The sequence below is a fragment of the Doryrhamphus excisus genome, chromosome 9 (genome assembly GCF_030265055.1).
Source record: "Doryrhamphus excisus isolate RoL2022-K1 chromosome 9, RoL_Dexc_1.0, whole genome shotgun sequence".
NCBI classification, from domain to species: Eukaryota; Metazoa; Chordata; class Actinopteri; order Syngnathiformes; family Syngnathidae; genus Doryrhamphus; species Doryrhamphus excisus.
In genome coordinates, this window is record NC_080474.1 from 13,741,738 (window position 1) to 13,768,920 (window position 27,183).

Consider the following 27,183-nt stretch of genomic DNA (forward strand, 5'->3'; position numbering starts at 1 on the left):
GCTCAATGCTCATTTTAAAACAATTCAACTTTATTATGTTAAGTTTTTTTAAGTCAAAATTAGCCAAACTTTAATCTTATAAGATTAGGATTTCTTGCACTGCAACTTCCATCCATCCATTTCCTGTACTGCTTATCCTCATGAGGGTCGCGGAGGTTGCTCGAGCCTATCCCAGCTGTCTTCAGGCGAGAGGCGGGGTACACCCTGGACTGGTCGCCAGCCAATCACAGGGCACATATAGACAAACAACCATTCACACTCACATTCATACGTATGGACAATTTGGAGTCGCCAATTAACCTAGCATGTTTTTGGAATGTGGGAGGAAATCGGAGTAGCTGGAGAAAACCAACACACTCCACACAGAGATGCACACTTACCCAACGTGCAGCCGTTCTCATATATACTATTCGACTTTATTCTACGAAGATTAAACATTTTTGTTTAAAGATCTTTCAACTTTATTCTTGAAAGATTATTACCTCCCAAAAAAACAAACCCTGACATTTTTTCCAATAATAGTCCCAACAAAGAACAGTTTTTTTTCAAACATATCCACTGTTTTCCCCCCTCACAGATAGCCAACGTTATGGGTGGTGACAGTAATTCGTCCCACATGCTCCTACATTGTAATATCCACCAAGTACTGTCATATACCCCTCGGTGTCTACTTTAAGGATACATCCAAAGTCCTGAGGCCCTATTTTGGTTTGAATTTCTAGGTATGGACCATCATTTGTCCATCCGCAGATCAAGACTGCAGATCTTCCATTGTTTCTTCTTCTGCCACCCTTCACCCACTACCACCTGCCGGAGAAAGACCACGTAGGACCAGTTGTTTCTAAACACTTTTATAACCCTGACCTCATAAAAATAAACACTTTTGGTGCTCTCTCTCTCTGTCTCCTGATGCACGGGAGCCTTCCTGGGGCTTGGAATCACAATTTGCTGCTTTGGGAAGCGTGTCATGGAGCGTCAGCTGCTGTGTAGAGAGAGAGAGAGAGAGAGAGAGGAAGGGCGTGTGATATACGATTGACCATCCACATGTGGGAAGCCGTCCTGGCAGGAGAAGCATCCTCCTCTCCTGCTGTTAATGCTGCTGCTCTTCTCTCTTTTTGGGTGTCAAAGAAGAAGAAGAAGAAGAAGAGAGCGACTGAGGGAGAGAGAGAGAGAGAGAGAGAGAGAGAGAGGAAGAGAGAGAGAGAGAATCCCTCAGACAAGCATCGAGGCTGACACACTAGAAGAGAGGAGCTGAGAGGGGAAACAATATTTGGAACATTGCAGTGTGGCGCTCTTATCTGGATACTCCTACAAAGGTAAGTAGTTGTATTCTACCTCCAACACTTACAACATATACTATACACTTTAAAACATGTTGCATGGATACTTTATAACAGGCTTGGTGGACATAATGTTCAAATGTGCAGCTTTCTACTGCACAGTAATCATGTATCCCAACATGTTGTACTTGCATCCTTTTCTTCAATAGTAGTAGTACAGTGGAACCAAGTCAAATACAATCAGGTCAAGCGACTGACATCTCAACTTTGCAAAAACTTTGGATTTTCATTGCTTGACGCCACGCAAGGTCATATCGCTAACTGTCTCTTCAGGAAAGAAATGTGGGAAATCAAATGCAAGATCTCCTGCAGCACATCAGCGTACTTCACAGGAATTAAGTCTTAATGTTTGCTTTTTCTTTAGCTTTACGTGAGCAGCCTCAAGAAGAAGTACACATGAGAAATGTGGTTGGTTTTATTTGGATTTTTTTAGGCTGAAACATCAAAAAAGGTAAAAACAAAAAATGGAATTTGAATGTATGAGTTTTATGTTCAAGTGTTTTATTTTTTTATTTGGCTTTTAATACTTTTTCCTACCTCTTTTTCAAGTAAAAAAAATGCAGGGTTAATAATAGAAAATCCAATCCACTTTATTTATATAGCACATTTTATAAACAGAGTTTCCAAAGTGCTGCCCAGACTAGTAAAAATAAAAAGTAATAATCCAAAACTAAAAGATCATTTAAGAAATAAAACAGTAAAATAGATATTAAAATATTAAAAACAAGAAACAAAGCAATAAAAGTATTAAAAAATAAAAACAATTAAGAAAAGAAGGTACTGGTAGGATACGGTTCTTTTTTTCATCACCAACAGGGGTGTCCAAACATTTCCAAGAAAAAAAACTGCATATCAGCTTTGTAATACCTGTGGAAAAGGGTATTATTAGTATAAACTTCAGTTCATTTTTCCCATAAAATGTCCAAATATTTCAACTTTCTTTCTTAAATAATCTTTGTAGTCATATTATGACCTTAAGTCTTTGGTTTTGTTCATTTCTCATAATATTACAACTTCTTTAAAAAAATATATATAATAATACTACTAAAATATGTTATTTCTAAATAAGTAAAATATGTTACTTCTAAATGTTATTTATTATTTTTGTAAAATTATGACTTTTTAGATTAGATTACAACCTCTTTTTCTTAATATTTTTGGCTTTATTCTTGTAAAATTACTGTTGATTTTCCCATGCATTTTGTTTTTGTTTTTTTTCTTGTAAATTCCATTTTGAGAATGTGCCCCAGGCCGCAAATGACTCCCGGGCCATGCTTCGGATACCCCTGATCGAGAAAAAAAAAAAAACAACACATGGGAAACAATTCAATTCCATAAAAAATGATTCCTTTAAATGTGTTTTAAAGTTTGAAGTTCCAATGCAAGATGTCATGCAGGAAATCAGCAGGGATTTTTTTGTACTTTTTTTCCCCCTTTAATTTAAATTTGCATTTCATTTCTTAAAACTGTTTTTTAGGAATGGCAGTTAGGTATTTTAAAATGTTTGTAAAAATATGAAGTATACAGTTAATAAAGGTCTAATTTATGGCCCCAGTTGGACTAGGGAACAGATGGATTCTTTACAAACAAATCAACCATAGAAATGCTATTTTTGTTATTGTGAATATTCAAACAAAATTTGGAGATACGTGCTTTTCTTTATATCGTAAAGTTGGAGTACAAGTGTTAACAGTTAGGATTACACGAGGAGGGTGTTTGCCTTGGCTTGGTTGGACAGTCTAATCAGGCTCTGACAGTGAGACGTGCAATGCTGGGAATGTGAAGTTAATAGCGCTGCCAATGACCTTACAGGTGTGTGTGTTTACAATCCCTCACTTTATCATCGACCTGTCCTTTTGCGGTGGACCACCGAGGCTACCGGGGTGCGAAATAATGAGAGGACAGATAAAATACACTCACAAAAACAACCATCAAACAAAGAAATTCAAAGTTTTTACTAAAATAATACAAAATTACATCTTATTTAATTAAATGAATTCGATATACAAAAGGAAATAAGGGGGACAAGCCCTTAAAGTTCATTCATTCATTCATTCATTTTCTACCGCTTTTTCCTCACGAGGGTCGCGGGGGCCCTTAAAGTTGAGTTACAAAATATAAAAGCTAGCCTAAGAAAATAGGCTGACAAATTCATTTAGCTGAGAATTTTTGTCTACACATGAAAGCAGAAAAAATAACTAAATAAATTAAACGAAACTCTTTCTTTTTTGAAAATAATTGACCCTAGCCACTCAGAAGCCAGAAGCCAACCATGATTTGGGAAGACACAATAACAGCAATGATGGCTCAAAGAAAAGGGGAATTGTCCATAGGAACTCATTAAATTAAAAAAACATTTTGAGTTCAAGAACATAATGAGTGTAGCCAATCAGGAGCATGAAGAAAGTAAATTCTGAAAAAGGCACAATAGGGATGCATCAGGAAAAATTGTACATTGATATTAGAGTTGGCTGCACGACGGCCATCTCTATGTGGAGTTTGCATGTTCTCCCCGTGCATGCGTGGGTTTTCTCCGGGTACTCCGGTTTCCTCCCACATTCCAAAAACATGCTAGGTTAATTGGCGACTCCAAATTGTCCATATAGGTATGAATGTGAGTGCGAATGGTTGTTTGTCTATATGTGCCCTGTGATTGGCTGGTGACCAGTCCAGGGTGTACCCCGCCTCTCGCCTGAAGACAGCTGGGATAGGCTCCAGCACCCCTGCGACCCTTGTGAGGATAAGCGGTAGAAAATGAATGAATATTAGAGTTAAGCTATTGAAATAAAATTAATAAAACATTTTTTTCTCTGTGAAAAATACATTTATTGATTGATAGTGTACATATTTTCAAAAATGAATAAATAAAAAATACATAAAAAGTTTGTTCCATTTTAAAATACATTTGTTCTTGTGACCTACAATTTATATTTTAGCAATTTCAGGAGTAGGGATGTGTCCCGAAACACTGTACCATTATGGCAGCTGTACCGATGTAAATGGTAGTAATCTTAGTAACGTTTGTTGGTAGTTCCAGTAGCTATTCATGTCTTATTTCGATGCAAAATGAATGCAGACTCAGCTATCTGCTACAAGTGCTTGAAGGTGATATTGTGCAAATAACGTCTTGTAATTAATGAAACGCCCCAACAGAGGAACACAGAGTCTGAAACTATTTTTAAACTAAATTGCTCAGTTCCAACCAGTAAACCAGCCAGTAAATACACCAAAACAAATCCTCATTTATCCTCATTATCCAACAAGTGTGATGTGTTCAAGAACAGCAGAATTCTGAATTACAACACAGACCATGGTGTATCAATGATTAATTATGGCTCAAACTATTCAGGATATATGGGCTGATTAAAAATCTTGAAATTTTGCATTTTATCATCCATCCATCCATATGCTCACTAGGCAGATGGGGGGCATGCTGGAGCCTATCCCAGCTGTCTTCAGGTGAGAGGCGGGGTCCACCCTGGACTGGTCGCTAGCCAATCACAGGGCACATATAGACAAACAACCATTCACACTCACATTCATACCTATGGACAATTTGGAGTCTGTATTTTATTTGGTGAATTTATTATTTTGTTATAATTGTATTTATTTTATTGAAGTATTTAAATTACTATTTTCTTCAACTTGCATGTCACTAAATTACATCACATTTTTGGACAAAATTCTGGACCGACAATGGTAATTTTCAGCATTTTGTAAGTTGTGGACTCCTATAGAGCAATTCCCTGCACAGAAAGCTTTCTAGATCTTCCAGATTCTGCACCTCTTACTACAATATTTCCATTGACTTCCTGTTTCCAACCCAAACTAACTTTTTATTTACCCTTCACATTGGTACACTCACTCCACTGTGATTGGTCACACTCTGAAGCGCTCCCAAGGACTTCTGTGTCATGGTTCATGTTTACTGATGGCAGGCAATCTGCAGCCTATACGTATAAGGAAGTCCGGATCGCATTGATGTCAGTAGAACAAATGTGCAGAGCCATCTAAAACGTCTTTTAGGGCTCATTATCTGACACTTTGGCATTTTTTTAACACAATAATACAACATTGTAACAACATTTATAGGTCGGAATAGAGGAAAAAGCCTAATAGGTCCCCTCAAAAGTACTGGTTTAAGCACTGCCACACAGTACTGATTTGGCACTTTTAACGGATGGGTATTATCTGATAGCTAAATCCGATTATCTGTATTATCCAATACCTTAATGTGCACCCCCCTAAAAAGGGTGCACATTTAAAAGAGGGATGCACATTTGAACCCAGGTAACCTTTGACACTTGGACAGGGCAATTCTTGTTCACACAAGGGTCCTATTATGGCTATATTTCTTATTATATTATATGGAATTCATAATAGCTTATGAAAAACACAATGAAAGATGCTCTGCATGAGCCTCAACCTGGTGATAAAACAAACTTTTTTTATTAGCTGGAGGCTGAATAAGCTTGTGCTTTCATGCAGGACTTTAAGCCTGCAGCTTAGTGCTTAGTGTTTGTTGTTTTATATTCACCGCTATGTGATGAGGATGAGAGGAGAAGAGAGAAGCTGGCATTAGGACCCCTATAGCTACAGTATGGCAGCATATCTTCATGAAGCAGCCAGAAATAGACACGAGGAACAATCACGGTAAATAACAATAACGGAGAAGCAAAAAGTACAATAGACGCTTAGCTCACAGGGTTGCCTGTCATGGAGCGGACGCACTGTTTGTGTTATCCGTATTGGAGGATATATTTAGTGAGGAGCTTAGCTTTTAGAAGGCTAGCTTGCGGGGAGGGTAAATGTGTGTGTGTGTGTGTGTGTGTGTGTGTGTGCATGCATGTGCATGTGTCAGAAACTGGCGTCAGTGCACAGTTGAAGAGCTTGGCACTCCACATGCCAAACTGTGTATTGGTGTGTGTGTGTGTGTGTGTGTAGGACAGGTCTATGGGTCTGTACCCCCCCCCCCCCCCCCCCCGCCTCATTCCAGTCAGGAATCTGCCCTTTAGTTTATTAAAAGCTGGTGAAACAATGGAGGGAGGTGAGGTTGAGAGAAGAGGAGAAGAGGGGGGTGAATAGAACATCATGACGTAAACTAACTGAGGCACGTTGCAGCAGGGGAACAACTCATAGAGGACCGTGATGGTGTCCTTGGAAAAGGAGTGGGGGGGGAATTGGATTTTTGGATGCGACAACATCTTTACAAAAATAGCTGAAAAAGCCAGGTAACAAGTTGGCAATGTTGCCTTGTAAAGGAGCTTTTTCACAACCGTCATTTGAACGTCAACAGTTCAGATTTTGCGGCTTCACTCTGTCACTGTTTTTCAAAAATATATTAAATGGATCAAATAAATCATGCTGTTTTGTGGTAAATATTTGATGCTCTGTAGTATTCTACCCTGGTCACTAGGTGTCAGTAATGTTTCTGTAATGTTTGGGGAAGCACACAAGCACCGCTTCAGGCTTTAAATGATCTCAGCATGGTGGCCACAAAGCCAGGAGATCAGGAAAATTTAGGTTCGAATCCGTGCTTGGCCATCTCTGTGTGGAGTTTGCATGGTTTTCTCCGGGTACTCCGGTTTCCTCCCACATTCCAAAAACATGCTAGGTTAATTGGCGACTCCAAATTGTCCATAGGTATGAATGTGAGTGTGCATGGTTGTTTGTCAGATTCTGTGCAGAATCTGGAAGATCTAGAAAGCTTTCTGTGCAGGTGAATTGCTCTAAAGGAGTCCACAACTTAATACAAAATGCTGAAAATTACCGTTGTCGGTCCAGAATTTTGTCCAAAAATGTGATGTAATTTAGTGACGTGCAAGTTGAAGAAAATAGTAATTTAAACAAAATAAATACAATTATAACAAAATAATAAATTCACCAAATAAAATACAGACTCCAAATTGTCCATAGGTATGAATGTGAGTGTGAATGGTTGTTTGTCTATATGTGCCCTGTGATTGGCTGGCGACCAGTCCAAGGTGTACCCCGCCTCTCACCCAAAGACAGCTGGGATAGGCTCCAGTATACCCGCAACTATAGTGAGCATAAGCAGCATAGAAAATCTGCATGGATGGGTGAATGATCTCACAGCAGGCCTAGCTTAATAATCATAATAATAATATGTGCTACTGTTGCTATTCTGCGTATTCCACTCCAAGCTAAAATTCAACTCTGAACCCCCAACGTCACTTCACGTAAATGTCACATTGTTGTAGAATGATAACATCAGTCAGCTGACATGAAGCTGATTCACTCTTGTTTCCCGCAGCATTTGAAGTTAACACGGAGATGAAACGTTCATCAAATCTCAAATTCTCCAACTTCTGTATCTCTTCTCCCTGTAACCTCACTCTTCCACTTGGGTTCCTCTCATTCACACACATATACTCCGTCTGCGGCTAATCTTCATTCCTTTTGTTCCCAGTGAAAACCTCCACTCTTCTAGCATCTCCTCCACCTGTTCCCTACTCTCATCTACAAACATCATAGTCCATGGAGATTCTTGTCTAACCTCATCTGTCAGCCTGTCCATCATCATTAGTCAGTAATGATTTATAAATACTTGTACAGCATACCTGTACCACTGTTGGAAAGCCCACAATTTTTACGTTTGTTATTATGCTTCACTGACTATGTAATGATTTTGCACTTTTTTCAGTGTCCTTAAAAGCACCATAGCTTTGTGTTGTGTTGTGACTGGCTACAATGTACTTTAACTCATATTTCATCTGTTTGTCGATCATCTATGTTATCATTCATTATTGGTGAATAGCTATACATGTTATACTTTGTTTAATAAGTGTGTGAGGCATATTTAGGGCTTAAACCTTGGGTGTGTCACAAGTGAAAAATTGAAAATTAATCTATTAATCTAATTAATAGATTAATTAACAGCCACTTTAATTGCAAGCGTTGATCGATGAAATCGGAGAACGTCAACCTCAACCTAACTTTTCTGTATAAATGTTACATAATGTTACATACTGCTTTCGAGGTAGTACCAGCGAGTTGGGTGGATTAAAACGGAAATATAGATAAATTAATAAATATACTGCTTTAAAAAAATACAGTTAAATAGATCTGTTTTCAGTTGACAGTGTCACCTAAATTGCCCTTTTATTTCTTCGCTATATTACCACCCACGGGGTATCCCTCTTTTGGGCCCAGTGACCCATGCCACCCACCACCAAAGCCCCTTTAGCTCCTATGTGTACTCAGCTGCTCACTGGTCGACCCGGGCGATAAAGCTGCGGATCCCCGTGAAGATCCGACTGCCCCGCGACTGGCCCCGTGTGCCATCTACCAGCATCCCAACAATGCCGAGATCCCCCTCAAGCACCACCACTCCCCCCGCTTGAGCAAAGCATCCACACAAACACAACTTACTTTTTGACAAGTGCAGCTTTGCAAATGTGACAACACAAACCCATAAGTTAAGTGGGCCGCGTATTTTTATACGTGCTCCCCGCTGTGCGCAACAAATGGATGCATGCACTGTGAAATTCTCTTGTACACAACATATGGCTGCAACAGTAGGTACGGTCAGGAGGGGGGCGTCATGGTGTCGCATTTAGACACACAATGTCATTGTTTTCACTCGCGCCTCTTTATTAGGACCTTTTTAGAGGTTGGATGCAACGCGTCTTGGGTTCTATCAATCATCTGCTCTATTAATATTCCGCGGCAACATCACAGAGGACCGAGAGTCCAAAATCCAAAGCTACTGATTAAGTACTATTAATAGTTAATTTATTTCTCCCTTGCGTTTTTTTACCGCAATTATTCTTTCCACAATGCCATTACCCAGCGGACTTTGGCATCTCAGAATAGTACATCATAAAACCCAAAATATGTATCTGTCGCCTCTTTCACACAGACAAATTCTGCAAAATAGTTCCCTTTGCTTATTATACACAATCCAGCAAAGATGGAATATTCTGCATCCACAAATCGAACTACACAGGTAGTATCAGAGCCATAACATGGGTGAAACAGTGTCTGTGTGATATGCTATAGCAATTCTGAGAGCTGGAGTTTATCCCCCTTTTTTTGGTTCTATATACTAACATAATAACTCCTTATTTCTAAAATCACAAATTTGCTGATATAGTTAATTTTCAAACAGCTAAAATAATGCATAAGGCTAAAAACAACCAATTACCTAAAAATGTCATCCAATACTATGTTGAAAAGCCATAGCTTACTAGCCATAGCTACATACTAGCCATAGCTAGTATGTGGAATCAAACTATGGAATGGATTGAGTAAGGACCTCAAACAATGCACAACGATGAGCCAATTCAAGAAACAATACAAGCAGTTGATGTTTGCTAAATACAAGGATGAAGAGTCTTGAACCAGTCATGATGTGCTATACATATAAATAGATTGACACTTACCATTGTACCCATTATGTCATTGTATGGTCATATCATTATGCATTATTAAAAAAAAAACCCTTAAACTGTATTATGGAAAGCAGGAAGTGAACAAATGTAACAGTTACTGATTGTAAAAGTACAATGATGGAGGGGTAGGATTTAATAAGCTTTGCTTCTTCCTACTCCTTTTGGACACTTGGAACTGTGAACTGATTATGTGATGCATTCAATTGTAATCTGATGCATGTTCAAATGAAATAAAACCATTGCCATTACCATTACCATTACCATTACCATGGTGATGGTTACCATGACTTCTTTAGGACCACATGCCAGGTTTGATTTCCGAATGCCTCATTGATCCATCGTTGGTGTTTTTTGGTTCTCTGCCCCAAAGATGTTTGCTCCAGTCCAATCCATAATGTGGTTTTCTCATTTGCTGTCCGGAATAGCGGTTTTGAGTTGTTCCTGTTCTGTTTTGTGTTTGGTTGCTGTGGAGAACATATGCCGGGAAGGCAGTTGATTGCGAGATGGCATGTTGCTGTATGAAAGTGCACACAGTTGTGTCAATAGCTGCTTCCAAGGTAAACGTGAAAAAGAAACGTCGATAAGAGACTCTATTCATGGGATTTTAGAAAGGTACACAGCCATGGAAATAAAGCCACTAAAAACTGAAGTAAATGTAGCATTCCAGAAGTTGTTGTTACCACCCGTTTGTGTCCGTGTGTGGCATCTTTCCCACCATAGCCTTTCCCCGTAGAGATGTCATCATCTCTCAACAACAACTTCTCATAACTCGCTAAAACCCTAAAGCCTCCCGAGCACAGGAATACATGCATGGATTGTCTTGTGGCTTTGTGGTTTTGGCTGGCCTGCGTCCTTCTTCATAACCCGCAGAGAAGAAGAAGAAGACATACATTGGCTAAAACCCAGAAAAAACTGATGTTTGACATCCAACCAGGACGTGACAGTTACATGTGTTTTATGTGGTTTAATGAGGTCGGCTCTTCTGCTTTTGGACTCAGATAATTTCTGGAGTAACAGAAACTAATTTAGAGTGTAAATCCATTTACAAGATTTAAACATGCTGAATCATGCCTGTTAATTGTGCTTTGGATGGACAACAAAAATGTTTGGTTGAACTTTGGTAATCAAATTTGGTAGGCATGCCTTAGCACGAGTAGATGTCTCAGAAAGCCATGCTAACAATGCTAACAAAGGTGGCTGACTCAAAATTCCATTGTTGACTTGTAACGTTTATGTTTATAGAACGTTTATAGAACCCAAGCTTGTTTCACTGGCTCAGAGATTAGCAGGGATGCTAGTTGTTAAAGGAAAACTGCATTTTGGGGGGCGGAATTTTGCCCATCTTACAACTTATTATGAGCTAGCTAACAATGCATGTATTTGGGAGGTACCTATTGTGACTTACAAAACCTCTAAGAATTGTTTGCTATACATGCTGTGAACGTGCATTAACAAGTACATTGATGATAACATGTAATACTTACAGCCGGGGTCTCAAACTCAATTTACCTGGGGGCCACTGGAGCTAGGGTCTGGGCAAGACTGGGCTGCATCAGGTTTTCCAAAAAAAAAAAACCCCAAAAAACGCATTTATTAAAAACAGAAAAATGAATAAACTTTGCTTTGGTTCCGATTTTCTACAAGAAAAGCTCTGATAAAACATTCCACTGTTCTCAAATATCTTACTTTTTATTTTTCTACACAAAATAAGATGAAAAATAAATAAACAAAATGAAGAATAAAGAAAATCAAGAATAAAGAAAATCAATCAGTAATAAATAAATAAATATAATAATAATAATAAAACGGCAAATAATAAAAACTTAAGAAACCACATATAGTTGGTGGGTAGACAAATTCTTTTTTTCAGATTAAAATTAACAAAGCATTATTAGAGCCCTGTAGACATGACAAAACACGACTATAGTCACATTTATACTCTTTTTATTTACAACATATTGCACAACTGCAGGGTCTTGAGACACATGCTAACTCGCAAACTAGAGAGCTAGCGACCTAAACGGTAGCCTCCAAGTTATTTCCTTTAAACTTAAAAAGCCAAAAACTTACCACTTCCACACGGATAGAGAGGATAACTTAACAGTTATTTAACCTTTAACATGAACATTAATCCAACGTAATAATTTTTCTAGGTACATGATACCATACAGCATCCATATCAAACTTGCACGGACCGCACTAACATTAAACTTTCATATCAAGGCTGGGGCCTCAAACTAGTGTCCTGCGGGCCACATGTGCATGACCCCTGACTTACAGTATCTTGCCATATTTTGATGATTTTAAACATGACCAAAACTTCTTTCCTAAGCTCAATGATTTTACATACTGTACTACGTAGTCCCAGCTAGTCAGGAGCTTACACCACTTCTGTCAACAACAGCAGCATAGAAACATCAAGGATGGCTGTGTCTTCCAGCACAAGACGTTTGCTTCAGTCCTCAGGTAAAAATGCTGACACCAAACGAGCATCTTGTTGATTCAGGGAACCACTCTTTTCTGTCTGTGAGACTAGCGGCTAGCAAGGCATTGCGTTACTCCGCCAGATAAATATAGTTTATCATGTTAGCTACGAAAATAACAATATCGCTGTAGTTTGGTTAATATGAAAGTCAGTTATGTAAATGCAACATTGTTTGCATTTTGGAGTTTTTCTTGTTAGGGCTTATAGGTACGCCCTATGATGTACATTGTTAGCTAGCTCATACTAGTTATTTTTTTTTCATTGTAATGCACAGAAAAGGGAAATAAATGTTTGTTCATGTTTCATATAAGGATTGTTGATGATGGGCACAATTACTCAAAAAGTGCAGTTTTCTTTTAAATGTTGTTTTGTCTTGGGAGGAGGAAGGAAAATATGAACAGAATCTTTAGAGGACAATAATTTCCAGCTCAGCCTCAGCATATTTTCAAACAATTAATTGATTTTTTTGTTTTTTTTCCACCAAAAAGTAAAAACCTGCATGGCTGGCAAAAGCCTTCTCCAGTGGAAAATGTTACTCCGTCTCCAGTAACCATCAAGTCAATTTGTTTACTTTAATTGCGTTGAAATTTCACGGACAGTCCACAATGAATGACTTGTTCTATGCAGCTAGCTGTGCTGCCAACCTAGCGCTTTGTGTAAATGAAAGCAGAAAGGACACCAAGGTGACCGGGTTAGTTTTGATCCAACAAAACCAACTGTGAGGGGGGTCCAGCTGCCGTTTTGTGAACAGCCTGGGCTCCATAAATCTGAGTCCAAGGCGGGTGGGAGTGGGGAAAACACAGGGAGGGGAGGACTCATTGGCCCTTGAGGCTGCTCCACAGAGAACAAACATCCATAAACAAGATGGATTTAGTCAGTAAGCAACCTACTAAAAGTGTTTGTTGTGAAATGTTTCAGATGTTTTTAATAGTAGCGCTAGTCAGCCTACAAGTGTCGCAATTAATTCAATCCCAGACATTTTTCAAAAGACAGCACCAAGCAGTTTGTTCTCTACCTTTTTCCATTCTTTAGTAATCAACAGTATAACATGGGCAAGTTTCAGGAAAATATCAGTTCACAACTAAAAAAGAGACAAAATAATTTTCACTTTGACACAAGACACAAATATTTGTAATATCTAAACAAGTATACCAATATAAACAGCACAAAAAAGGGGTTGTCATTCATTCATTCATTTTCTACCGCTTTTTCCTCACGAGGGTCGCGGGGGGTGCTGGAGCCAATCCCAGCTGTCTTCGGGCGAGAGGCGGGGTACACCCTGGACTGGTCGCCAGCCAATCACAGGGCACATACGTATAGACAAACAACCATTCACACTCACATTCATACCTATGGACAATTTGGAGTCACCAATTAACCTAGCATGTTTTTGGAATGTGGGAGGAAACCGGAGTACCCGGAGAAAACCCACGCATGCACGGGGAGAACATGCAAACTCCACACAGAGATGCCCGAGGGTGGAATTGAACCCTGGTCTCCTAGCTGTGAGGTCTGCGCACTAACCACTAGACCGCCGTGCCGCCAAAAAGGGGGGTTTTACATCAAAATAATGAACTATATATATATACGTATACATATTCACATTTAGAACCGAACAATGTGTGTGCACGCTTGTACACTATGGAGGACCAAAACTGCCAAAATAATAAATAAATAAATAAATAAAAGTGAAAATAAAAACAAAAATGAAAAAAAAAATCAAAAAATTAAATACACAAAAATAAATATAAATGGAAAGAAAACAAAAATAAAGAATATATACATAAATACAGCTCTTATCAAATACCCTTTTGCCACCTTGTGGCAGTTTTTATGGCTTAAAAGTGCCATGAAGTGTAATACATTAGTGGAGAGTTGCATCATTATCTCCATCATTACTTCCTTTTGCACAGAAAAAAAATATGTTGTTCGGATAATAACAAAAATATATGAAATAAAGCACCTGTAACAGTACCTCCTGTGGTATAGTCAGCCATCTTTGTTCGTTTTTTCCCGTAGCTGAGAGAAATCCTTAAATTTATTATTATTTATTATCTGTGTTCAGACGGATATCATTTGTCACCTTCATCAGAGCTGTTTCAGTGCTGTGGTGGGGTCTAAAGCCTGATTCAAAAATATCAAACACATTGTTAGAGAAAAGCATTTTTTTCTAAGACTTGAGACATGGCAGGTTTGATATGGGGTGGTAGTTGCTCATCAAGACTGCTCTTCTTCAGAAGAACATTTTAGCTTCTTTGGAAGTGGTTAGCGCACAGACCTCACAGCTAGGAGACCAGGGTTCGATTCCACCCTCGGCCCTCGGCGAGTTTGCATGTTCTCTCCGTGCATGTGTGGGTTTTCTCCGGGTACTCTGGTTTCCTCCCACATTCCAAAAACATGCTAGGTTAATTGGCGACTCCAAATTGTCCATAGGTATGAATGTCAGTGTGAATGGTTGTTTGCCCTGTGATTGGCTGGCAGGGTGTAGACAGCTGGGATAGACTCCAGCACCCCCCGCGACCCTTGTGAGGAAAAGCGGTAGAAAATGAATGAATGAATGGAAATGATCCAGTCTGGAGCCAGACTAGATGAGTGAGTTGTGGTATGACAATAAGTTGTCAATGACAATGAAATGTGTCAAATCCAGGTTGCAGAATATATTTTCTGTTGTTGAAATTATTGCATTTTTATAACTTCAACTCTTGAACTTTGTTCATTCATTCATTCATTTTCTATACCACATACCATCATGAGGGTCGCAGGCGTGCTGGAGCTGAACGAGAGGCGGGGTACACTCTGGACTGGTTGCCAGCCAATCACAGGGCACATATAGACAAACAACCATTCACACTCACATTCATACCTATGGACAATTTGGAGTCGCCAATTAACCTAGTATGTTTTTGGAATGTGGGAGGAAACCGGAGTACCCGGAGAAAACCTACGTATGGAGAGAGCACAAGGGTGGAATCAACCCCGGGTTCCCGCGCTAACCACTTGTTGACCGTGCAGCCTTGAACTTTGTTGTGAAAGAATGTCGCAAACTCATTTCACTTAGACTTAGAGGGCAGTGAAACTGGAGGGCGTGTTTATCTGTTATGATATTATTCATTCATTCATTCATTTTCTACCGCTTTTCCTCACGAGGGTCGCGGGGCGTGCTAGAGCCTATCCCAGCTGTGTTTGGGCGTGAGGCGGGGTACACCCTGGACTTGTCGCCAGCCAACCACAGGGCATTATGATATTATGTTTTGCCTAATTAACAGTGTTAGTGTTGTTGACCTGCGGTGACAAAGCAGTATTACATTGAAACTATCCTATAGAAATATTCAAGTGTCTCCTTGACAGGAAGTACGAGTGTTGATGTTTGACACTCCGACGGTCTTCTTTTTTATGTTGGCTTAAATTGGCTATTACTTGTTTCTTCTAAGAAAACATGAGCTATGTCCAATTACAGCTAGACAAGCAGAGGTCAGTGACGGTTAAATTCAGTGGCGTTTGGTTTCAATTTCTGTCGAGTTGTAAAGCCGTCGTCTTGTGGACTTGATGAGAACTTAAAGGCCATAGGGCATGTAGGTTATGCACAGTGGGTGGGTGGTAGCGGGTTTCTGTGGAGAGGTCAGTCGAGGCTCAGCAGCAAAGAAGTGTGAACGCCCCTTGAAATTGCTTGTATACCCTTTCTTAGGTCAAATTAATCCTCTGTTGAAAATGGATTTACTTTGTACCCTGCGGAAAGTTTCACCGAGTATCATAAAAGTCATGGCATGTCTAATGTAGAGTAGAAGTATTATTATTCTAAATTATTTAAATTATTTGTACAAATCACTGTTTACGCTGTACATTGTTCATATTTGATGTAATCTATTTATTCTATTTATTTATTTATTTATATATTTATCTATTTGTTCTAGTAATTCTATTTATTCTCCACATTATTATTTATTATCCATTATCAATTTTCAATTTTCAATTTTCAATTTTCAATTTTCAATTTTCAATTTTCAATTTTCTATTTTCTATTTTCTATTTTCTATTTTCTATTTTCTATTTTCTATTTTCTATTTTCAATTTTCAATTTTCAATTTTGTAATTTTGTAATTTTGTAATTTTTAATTTTTAATTTTTTAGTTTTTAGTTTTTAGTTTATTATTAATTATTTATTATTAATTATTTATTATTTATTATTTATTATTTATTATTTATTATTTATTATTTATTATTTATTATTTATTATTTATTATTTATTATTTATTATTTATTATTTATTATTTATTATTTATTATTTATTATTTATTATTTATTATTTATTATTTATTATTTATTATTACATGGGAGCCAGGCAACGACATTTCGTTGGCAATTTCACTGCTGTGTTATTGTGCAATGACAATAAAGAAAGTCTATGTTTATGTCTATGTCTAGTAGACTAGTAGTCTCAGGAAGCCATGCCCAAACATGGACATTTTTGGTGTTAAAGGCTTTTCCCTAAACAGTGATCATTCCATGGAGGTGTACTGTACATGCAAAACAACACTAGCACAGAATTCAAGGTGGTTTCATGTGTCAGCCGTGCCAAAGGTGCTGATAGGTATTGGCTGTAATCTACGTAAAACCCTCGCAGCACATGTTAAACAACACAACTGAGGTGTTCATTTTAACAGACCGCATGGTTACTCCCTTTCCCCTTGAGCGGAGCGCTAAGGTCAAAAAACAGAAGTTGAATTGGAAGAATTAGGGAACGAGGTGTTATTACGGTTTCATGTTAACTGGCTCGAAGGGGAAAATCAATGAAGAGATGGGAGTCACAGCAGGGAGCATTCATTAAAAAAGCTCAATGATATGCTTTTCGAAACACTCAAATTCTCCCACTTGCAATAATATTATACTTTAAATACTTCAGTAAGCCCTCGCACGGGCAAATAAAGGACGCGGTAATGCAGGAATGAGCTGATCACACCTATTGCAACATGGCTTGTCATTATTATGCGTACTACGTATATAGAACGTTGGCGGTCTAGTGGTTAGCGCGCAGACCTCACAGCTAGGAGACCAGCCCTCGATAATTAAGAAAGCTTTCCTTGCCAGTTATCGTGTGTAGATGCTCTATAGTCCACAACTCAACACAAAGGGCCGAGTGGTTAGCGTGCTGGCCACACAGCAAGGGGACACAAGTTCGATTCCACCCTCCACCCCCCGTGCATGTGTGGGTTTTCTCCGGGTACTCCGGTTTCCTCCCACATTCCAAAAACATGCTAGGTTAATTGGTGACTCCAAATTGTCCATAGGTATGAATGTGAGTGTGAATGGTTGTTTGTCTATATTTGCCCTGTGATTGGCTGGCAACCAGTCCATGGTGTACCCCGCCTCTCGCCCGAAGACAGCTGGGATAGGCTCCAGCAACCTCTGCGACCCTTGTGAGGAAAAAGCGGTAGAAAATGAATAAATGAATGAATATAGAATGTTAGTTTATCACTATAGTTAGTGTATAGCTCTGTATAACATGTGTATAATATAGTATAATGTTAAAACCCAAATTTAGAAAATCACAAACCGTTTTCTATGCTCTAACTATGAAAATATTCCACTTATAAATAAGGAATCCTACCTTATGGATATTCACTTATGACGGTATTAGCAAGCAACATTTTCATTCATTCATTTTCTACCACTTTTCCTCACGAGGGTCACGGGTGTGCTGGAGCCGAGAGGCGGGGTACACCCTGGACTGGTCGCCAGCCAATCACAGGGCACATATAGATAATTTGGAGTCACCAATTAACCTGCATTAACATGCAAACTCCACACAGAGATGGTTGAGGCTGGAATCGAACGCAGGTCTAACCACTTTTCAACCATGCAGCCCAACATAATACTAAGTCAGCAAAATGCTATAATAATAACAGAAGGAGTTATTGGAATGCACACCATAAACTCAGTGGTTAGCTTCTTCTTACACTTATAACAGAGTTAAAATGTTTGCTAACGCAGTTGATAAATGTTTCTACCATCTACCATTAGTCTACAGACTAGCTTTAATATTTTTTTACCTTAAACTTGAGTCTTTATGCCTGCTCCTTATGTCCCTCGACCCCTAGACATACACGCCCCTCCCACCTTTTTAATTCACAACACATTGCCTATTAGCAGAGCAACCTCAGCAAAACTAACTGCAAGCTGCCTCTAAATGTGAGCACAATTGTCAAGAGCATGGTAAAAAAGAAAAAAAAAAGCCTTCATAAATATACTGCTTGACTTTTTGTTGGAGAATGTAATTTGTTTTAATGAAAAAGTCTTTTCCCGGCGAGAGGAAAAGGGTCTGGCCTGCGGGCTGTTTGCGCATGGCTTAGGTTTCTCTCTTTGCAATAAAAGCACGGACGTGAGCGTCAATGTGTGCGCAGCATGTGGGCGTACAGTATGGGGGGGGGGCGGTGTCGGGAGTAAGGAGATGACAGGTTTGGCAATGCATCAAATGTTTGTGGATAGTGCATACGGCAAATGACAACTGTCAACACAGGATTCCTAACCATTCAATGACATTATTATTATTATTATTATTAGTAGTAGTAGTAGTAGTAGTAGTATTATTAGTATTATTATTATTCATTTTCTATCGCTTTTCCTCACGAGGGTCGCGGGGGGTGCTAGAGCCTATCCCAGCCTATGCCAGCCAATCACAGGGCACATACAGACAAACAACCATTCACACTCACATTCATACCTATGGACAATTTGGAGTCACCAATTAACCTAGCATGTTTTTGGAAAACCCACGCACTCCACACAGAGATGCATGCCTGCACACTTGTCCAACGTGCAGCCATTCTCAAATAATATATATAACTTCATTCTGCAAAGATGAAACATTTTTGTTTAAAGATCTTTCAACATTATTCTTGAAAGATTATTACCTAAAAAAAAAACAAACAAACCCTGACATTTTTCCAATAATAGTCCCAACAAAGAACACTTTTTTTCAAACATAGCTGCGAGGTCTGCTCGCTAACCACTAGACTGCCGGGCCGCCCCATTATTATTATTATTATTATTATTATTATTATTATTATTATTATTATTATTATTATTATTATTATTATTATTATTATTATCATCATCATCATCATCATCATCATCATCATCATCATCATCATCATCATCATCATCATCATCATCATCATCATCATCATCATCATCATCATCATCATCATCATCATCATCATCATCATTATTATTATTATTATTATTGCACCTCGCTTGCTGGGAACACTTGTGATGAGTAAAATGTCAATATTTTACTCCCCGTGCATGCGTGGGTTTTCTATGGGTACTCCGGTTTCCTCCCACATTCCAAAAACATGCTAGGTTAATTGGCGACTCCAAATTGTCCATAGGTATGAATGTGAGTGTGAATGGTTTTTTGTCTATAGTATGTGCCCTGTGATTGGCTGGTGACCAGTCCAGGGTGTACCCCGCCTCTCGCCCCAAGACAGCTGGGATAGGCTCCAGCACGCCTGCGACCCTCGTGAGGAAAAAGCTGTATGAATGAATGAATGACCCTTGTTTGAACCACACTTCTTTAAAATTGCTGGAAAATACTCCAGTATGGAACTTTTAAAAGATTCCATTCACCAAGATGCACAGAAAATTCCTTAATGGTCTACTTTATCTGAATTGTCTTTGTCCACTCTTAGACGCTACCAGGCTGATCAAGAGGATAAGAGATGGAAAGGCCCTACAAAGCACGCCCTTCCAAACTTGGCGCTACTTCTCCATGGCCTTGACTTTTCTCCATACAAGCAGTAAGCAGTGACGGACAGGAAGGACATCATCATTGAGATCCAGGTTGTGCAGAAAAAAACCAAGCCAACTTGGAGGAACCTTTTTGTACAGCAGTGTTGGAACTCCTTGTAAGGACCCAGAGCCTGAGGGTGGCCCCACCATGAAACCTTCCATCATCGTGGTCCCCCCCTCTAGCCTCCTGCTGGTCCTGATGTGCTGCCCCCTGCTGGGGCTCGTCCAGTCTGCCAGCAGTAACAAAGCCAGCGACAACAAACTTGGCGAGTCGGACCCCCAGCGCTGTATGAGGCATCACTTTGTAGAGACCATCGCCCACCCCATTTATAAGTGCAACTCCAAGGTAAGACACAAGGAATAACATGCCGAATTATTACAACCTTGCAAGATGATCTACTGCACTGCGGTCACACACTGATTTTTGGTAAAACTGTTAAAGGTAACTGAATCAGTCCACTTGGCCGCTGAGATATTGTGAAAACTTTTTGTTCCGAGCATCCCACAGCTCCTGCCAACACGACCAAGCGCCGTTTAGTTTCTCTTGCAAGTATATCTTATGGAACATTTATTTAACATTTGATTTATTTTCTTATGGAAATTTGCCCACACAAACCACAAGGTGGATTTAGAACAAATTCTGTGGAAGGATGTGGTTTGTCGGTAAGTCGGGGGGAAGATCTGATCAAAACCAACATCATAAGTAGTCATTCCTCGCTGCATCGTGGTTTGAATCACTATTGCCAACATCATTGGCATAATTTGCATATGATGTTGTAAAATGTAAAATACTGCAGGAAAAAGCATAACCCTGTCAAAGAGACAAAAAAGGGAGTAAAAACGCCTGAATTACCTTTTAGAATTATTGATTATTGTTTTGTTAATTCATTCATTTTCTCATTCATTATCCTCACAAGAGTCACAGGCGTGCTAGAGCCTATCCCAGCTGTCTTCGGGCGAGAGGCGGGGTACACCCTGGACTGGTCGCCAGCCAATCACAGGGCACATATAGACAAACAACCATTCACACTCACATTCATACCTATGGACAATTTGGAGTCGCCAATTAACCTAGCATGTTTTTGGAATGTGGGAGGAAACCGGAGTACCCGGAGAAAACCCACGCATGCACAGGGAGAACATGCAAACTCCACACAGAGATGCCCTAGGTTAGAATCAAACTCCAGTCTCCTAGCTGTGTGGCCTGCACGCTAACCACCATTTTGTGAATTTAAAATTGTTTTTTTTTACTGCACTGCAATGTTGAATAAAGAAAATTCGTTTTCGTTGGCGATTACTTTGACTTAAGAACCCCAGAGACATTAATTCTCAACATGCCGTGCCGTTTCATCAAAATAAAATAACTTTAATATTTGATCTCGGCTAGCGCGTCTCAAAGTTTTCCCATCATATATTGGCAATTGAGAACTTACTATTTACAATTTATTCTGTTAATCCCATGACCCTAATTGTATTATTGTTATTAAAGGGGACCAATTATGCCCATTTTTGGCTATTTGCTTTTTGTTGAGTTTTGGACTACAGCTACACACGATAAACTGCAAAGAAAGCTTTGTAGATCTTCCAGAATCTGCACCTATTCCAGTTGTATTTTCTTGGCTTTCCAAAACTGTCCATATTAATTTATTCCACCCAAAGCCCTCCTCTGGGCTCCCACTATGATGGAATTAGTGACCTTGCCAAGCGCTCCTGAGGACTTGCGGACTACTGCCGAACCACACTTTCTAATTTTGAAGGTATAGAAATTTATGATAAATGAATAAACCCTTTGAAAAGTAGTTAAGAGGTACTGGTTGGAGACCTCTGACTTACTGTGCATAAACTGAAAGAGTGGTAAAGTAGGTCCGTGTTGACTGCGTGCAGACAATCTTGACACAACACCCGTAATCAAAATGTTAAAAATTACATGTTTATGCAGGACAATCCGTGTTTAAAAAAACTTGGGTTGATCCAATTGTGGTGGAAAAAGTGTATTAGCAAGTCCAGACATAGTTGAGCTTGTAATTTTATTTACAGCTTGCGCTTGTGACTCTTCAACATGACCAAGTAACGTTGGAAAGGCATCAGGTTTCAGCAACAGTTTTGCGGATAGTCTAGCCCATTTTCACAAAACAGACCCATATTTTTCTTTTGCTACTCGGGAATCTGCAACTCCAACCACTTCAGCTTGATGTTTGCCTCTTTAGGCAAGTTTAAACCTGAACAAATTTACATTGAACTCATCAGCACTATTAACGCTGACTGAGCAGTTTGCTCCTTAGCTCTATTACAACAATGGCTCTGTTGCCGGTGTTGTGCAACATATACAGTAAATGACAATTTGGTCAATGAGAGCTATGTTTTCTTTTTCCACTTTCTCATGCACTTCAAATCATTTATAAAGTAAAGAAAAAGAACCTTCTTTGTGGGTTTAGTAAATACAAATCCCGGCGATTTTAGTGCGTTTATGGTAAGGTGCATATGCTGTTGTTGTAAATGCAAAGCTAACACAGTTTTGTCTTTAAATATGTATATAAAGAATGCTTCTGCATTCTTTGACTTTTCCATTTGCTGCCATTGCTGGAAACTTCCCTGCTTTACCAGAATGGCCATGTTATACAAATAACGGTTTTCTTTTGTTTCAACGCCTGCAGACTGAGTGTGAGCATTCAGGTGTTGGCCTTTTTTAAAAATATTGTGACTGCGAGCTTGTCGAGCAGGTGGCCGTAAAAACGCCTGAGCGAAGGCAGGCGGGCGGGCGGGGAGACACTCGCAGCAGGAGTTGGCGATTTATATCACGGTATTCTAAGTTGTACTGTAAGCAGACAGCTCTTTTTCCTGATGGTAGAAGTGTTTATTTGTTAAATTATCACTGATGACTATTAATAGCAATTTATGAGATAATTGTTATTTTCAGTGAATGTCGTCCCTTAAAGCAATACCACCAATGTGGCTGAATTACAACAATTCAAACATGAGTGGGCCAAATTTTCTCCGCAGTGCCATAAGAGACTGAAGTTATCACAAACACTCGCCTGTAGTTGTGGCCCAAACATTATTAGGTTTAGGGGGCAATCACTTTTTCCACACACACAGCCATGGGGGTATGTAGTTATTTCTCCATTAAAAATCAAGTTTCATTGAAAAACTGCAATTTTTCTTCAGTTGGTGTTGTCTTTGACCAATATTTAAATTTTTTATATCTAAAATATTGTAAAAAAAAAAAAAAAAAAACCTTTTTACACCTCTGGAATTGGACAATTGAAAAAAAACAGCAGACATGGAAATAACAGCTGAAAGTCAAAAATATGAAGAGAAAGACATGGTATTGTAATGAGGGGAAAAACACACTATTACAAGAATTAACCTGTAATATTATGAATTTCATAATATTAATATTATGTCATTTTAGTAACATAGATTTTAAATATTGAAGAAAATGTGTTTTTTTTTAAAGCCGTAATATTATGAGGAACAAAGAACAAAAGTTGTAAATTTTTGAACATTTGGTAGGGGAAAAGTTATAATAGGATGAGCATAATGTCAAAATATTCTATGGGAATGAAGTCATAATAATATGACAAGAAAATTTACAAAGGTTAAGAAAAAAAAAAGGTTAAAAAAACCCAGCAAGAAATGGCTTCACACTAATAATGTGCTTTTTCACCTACAATATATCACAAAATTGAAATGCAGTTTTATCATTAAAATAATCTGGTTTACAAAATATCAACGTGGCCTTTGTATCCTTTCATTTTCGGTATATGGCCCTTGGTGGAAGAAGTTTGGACAACCCTGGAACTTAAACACCCACTTTCGACCTTTTGAAATAACTTACTAGCCATAAAACACTCTGGCAGCCATTTTGAGATGACAGATGACATATTTCATTGGACAAACCACATATCACTGGGGTGTCCTCACAGATTTTATCCTAAAAATGCATGACGGTGTCTCAGGAAGTTAAGAAAAATTGACATGGTTTTAAAGGCGACTATATTAACGTAGCAAGTTTATCATTAGGGCGACTAACCGTCAAAACATTAATTAATTCATTCATTTCTACCGCTTTGTCCTCACGAGGGTCGCGGGGGTGCTGGAGCCTATCCCAGCTGTCTTCGGGCGAGAGGCGGGGTACACCCTGGACTGGTCGCCAGCCAATCACAGGGCACATATAGACAAACAACCATTCACACTCACATTCATACCTATGGACAATTTGGAGTCGCCAATTAACCTAGCATGTTTTTGGAATGTGGGAGGAAACCGGAGTACCCGGAGAAAACCCACGCATCCACACAGAGATGGCAGAGGGTGGAATTGAACCCTGGTCTCCTAGCTGTGAGGTCTGCGCGCTAACCACTCGACTTTCCCGCTTCGAGACTGGGAAAAAGAAGCTCTGTCTTGGAACAACAAAATGGGAATCTCCCAGGCCCGGAGCCTTGCACCTGCAAACAGAGATAGCCACCAAGACAGACGACTCACTCTTGGCGTGAGACCGCGGGGGTCACGCTCTGCCACGTGTTGTCACGTCTTTGACATGAGCCTTTCCCCTTGGCTTGAGAGTCTGTCAAAGTTAAGTGAGGCAAAGTCGCGTGCACAACGCGCCCAACGCTCGCCTGATTAGTGGCATGTCCGTCAGGGCGGCGTTGTCGTCGCATTCATGTCGCCTCCCTAAACAGACTCCTGTGTCATGTTTGTCTGTCAGCTGCTGTGTGTCGCCACCCGTGTACCCACTTTGACAAAGGCTTGTCTGGGACACACAGACACACAGACACACACAGAGTGTAATGCAGGCGTGTTGTCGCCACTTTAAGACCGTTTGTCTTTGGCCCAGCTGAGGCTCAGCCTGTCAATTCCTCTCGTGTGACGACAATGTGGAATCCAAGCAGGGGGTTAGCATGAAGTGTTGCTTAATTCATCACACAGATATTTTAAAAAAACATTTGAAAAAATACAAAAATTAAGTACAAATAATAGCAAAAATCAAGAAAGAAAAAATGGGGCGGCACGGCGGTCGAGTGGTTAGCGCACAGACCTCACAGCTAGGAGTACAAGGGTTCGATTCCACCCTCGGGTGCGTGGGTTTCTCCGGGTACTCCGGTTTCCTCCCACATTCCAAAAACATGCTAGGTTAATTGGTGACTCCAAATTGTCCATAGGTATGAATGTGAGTGTGAATGGTTGTTTGTCTATATGTGCCCTGTGATTGGCTGGCCACCAGTCCAGGGTTTACCTCGCCTCTTGGGGTAGCTGTCCCCAGGACAGCTGGGATAGGCTCCAGCACCCCCGCGACCCTCGTGAGGCTAAGCAGTAGAAAATGAATGAAGAAAGAAAAAACAATTTAAAAAATGTGCTATTTTTGTTATTGTTATTGTTCATTTTGTTGCTCTATAGAATATATAATTAAATCCTAATTAATAACTATTAAGAAATAACAGTTGTTAAATTATTATTATTATTATTATCATCAGGAATGGCCAAGGCCAGTTAACAGAATCCCAGGATGCAGAGTTACGTTTAACAAACTTTATTGTAACAAAAAAAATTACTCACAAGCAAGGAAAAAACAAACACAACAAAACTAGACAAAGTACAACCAAAAAGCACCGAGCCTCGCCACAGAGAAAAAGAAGTCCAAACAAAAAGCGTTGCTGACATGAAAATAACCGCTGCCGGAATAGCTGAGCAGGGAATATATACGATACAGGGTTGACCAGGAAGCATTATAGGGGTAACACAAGGCAGACAAGCATGGTACAGTGACAATCTGGCAACGTGCAGTCTTAAGTAGTCGATGAGCACAATTTAAGTAGTCACAGTGTAACTGTTTGCAGGTGTGTTTGAATTCGAGGTGTGTTTGTTATTGCTCCGGGTACTCCGGTTTCCTCCCACATTCCAAAAACATGCTAGGTTAATTGGTGACTCCAAATTGTCCATAGGTATGAATGTGAGTGTGAATGGTTGTTTGTCTATATGTGACCTGTGATTGGCTGGCGACCAGTCCAGCGTGGACCCCGCCTCTCGCCCGAAGACAGCTGGGATAGGCTCCAGCATACCCCCAATTGAGGATAGATGACATGTGTGTGTCTCCACTCTTCTTCCAGATGGTTCTGCTTGCGCGTTGCGAGGGCCACTGCAGCCAGACCACACGCTCCGACCCACTCATCTCCTTCAGCTCGGTGTTGAAGCAGCCCTTCAAGAGCTCCTGCTCCTGCTGCCGGCCGCACACCTCCAAGCTCAAGGCTGTGCGGCTGCGGTGCACGGGCGGCACTCGTATAACTGCCACCTACAGATACATCCTGGCTTGCAACTGCGAGGAGTGCAGCTAAGATAAGCTAAGCTAAACCTCCACCACTCGGAACTCTTCTCTTTTTTTTTTTTAAATTGAAATGCTGCATCATCTTTACTGGAACACACCTGCACCAACTTTGTCCCCCGCTCCCTCCCCAATTTTACACACTCCATCACAGGCTTTTTTTTGGCAAAGTGGTCAGGTGGACTATAAAAAGATGGCGGCCGACGTCAGTGGCGTCAGTCTGTGTGAGGTGTTTCTTCAATGTGGTCTATTTGAATCTCCTGTGATGTTCCTGTAATATCACGCTGGATTTATACAAGCTTCTATGTCTCGCTCTCTCTCTCGCGCGCGCGCTCTCTCTCTCGGAGGACACGTTTCCTCGTGGACTTCCTGTTAATCCTCTTCCAAGAATAATGGAATCTCACACTGACTGACTGACAGATTGGGTCAATTCTTCAAGTCATCACCACGTGAAGTCACAGTCGGTTTAGTTCTGTCCAATCACGGTGTTCTCCCTTCATTAAAGTACATATTTTGTCAAAGCAAACTAAGAATTTAGTGTATTTTTATTTGGATTTGATTCATTTTATAGTGTTCAATCAGCTTAAATCTTTCCAATCAGGCTCTTTGACGCCCTCTGGTGGCCAGTTGTTTCAGACACGCCACATTAGTCAATAAATACAAAAGATATATGTATATAAATAAGATAAACGCCTGTCAAAAGCAGAATCTTTTTTTATTTTAAATAAAAAAATTTTGAACAATGTAACACAAGTAATAATTTTAAAAACACACAATTAAAATTTTAAGATTTCATTTCGCTTGAGCTTTTATACTTGAATTATATAATATATTTTT

At 39.6% G+C, this 27,183-nt stretch overlaps 1 protein-coding gene across 1 annotated transcript; it reads left to right on the forward strand.

Moving 5' to 3' along the window:
• The first annotated feature begins 983 nt into the window (after positions 1-983).
• Positions 984-27,089, forward strand: ndp (norrin cystine knot growth factor NDP). The gene is made up of 3 exons (XM_058082914.1): positions 984-1,316; positions 19,928-20,373; positions 26,135-27,089. The coding sequence occupies exons 2-3, from the start codon at positions 20,176-20,178 to the stop codon at positions 26,357-26,359; spliced, it is 423 nt and encodes a 140-aa protein (XP_057938897.1). The 5' UTR covers positions 984-1,316; positions 19,928-20,175; the 3' UTR covers positions 26,360-27,089.
• The last annotated feature ends 94 nt before the right edge of the window (positions 27,090-27,183 follow it).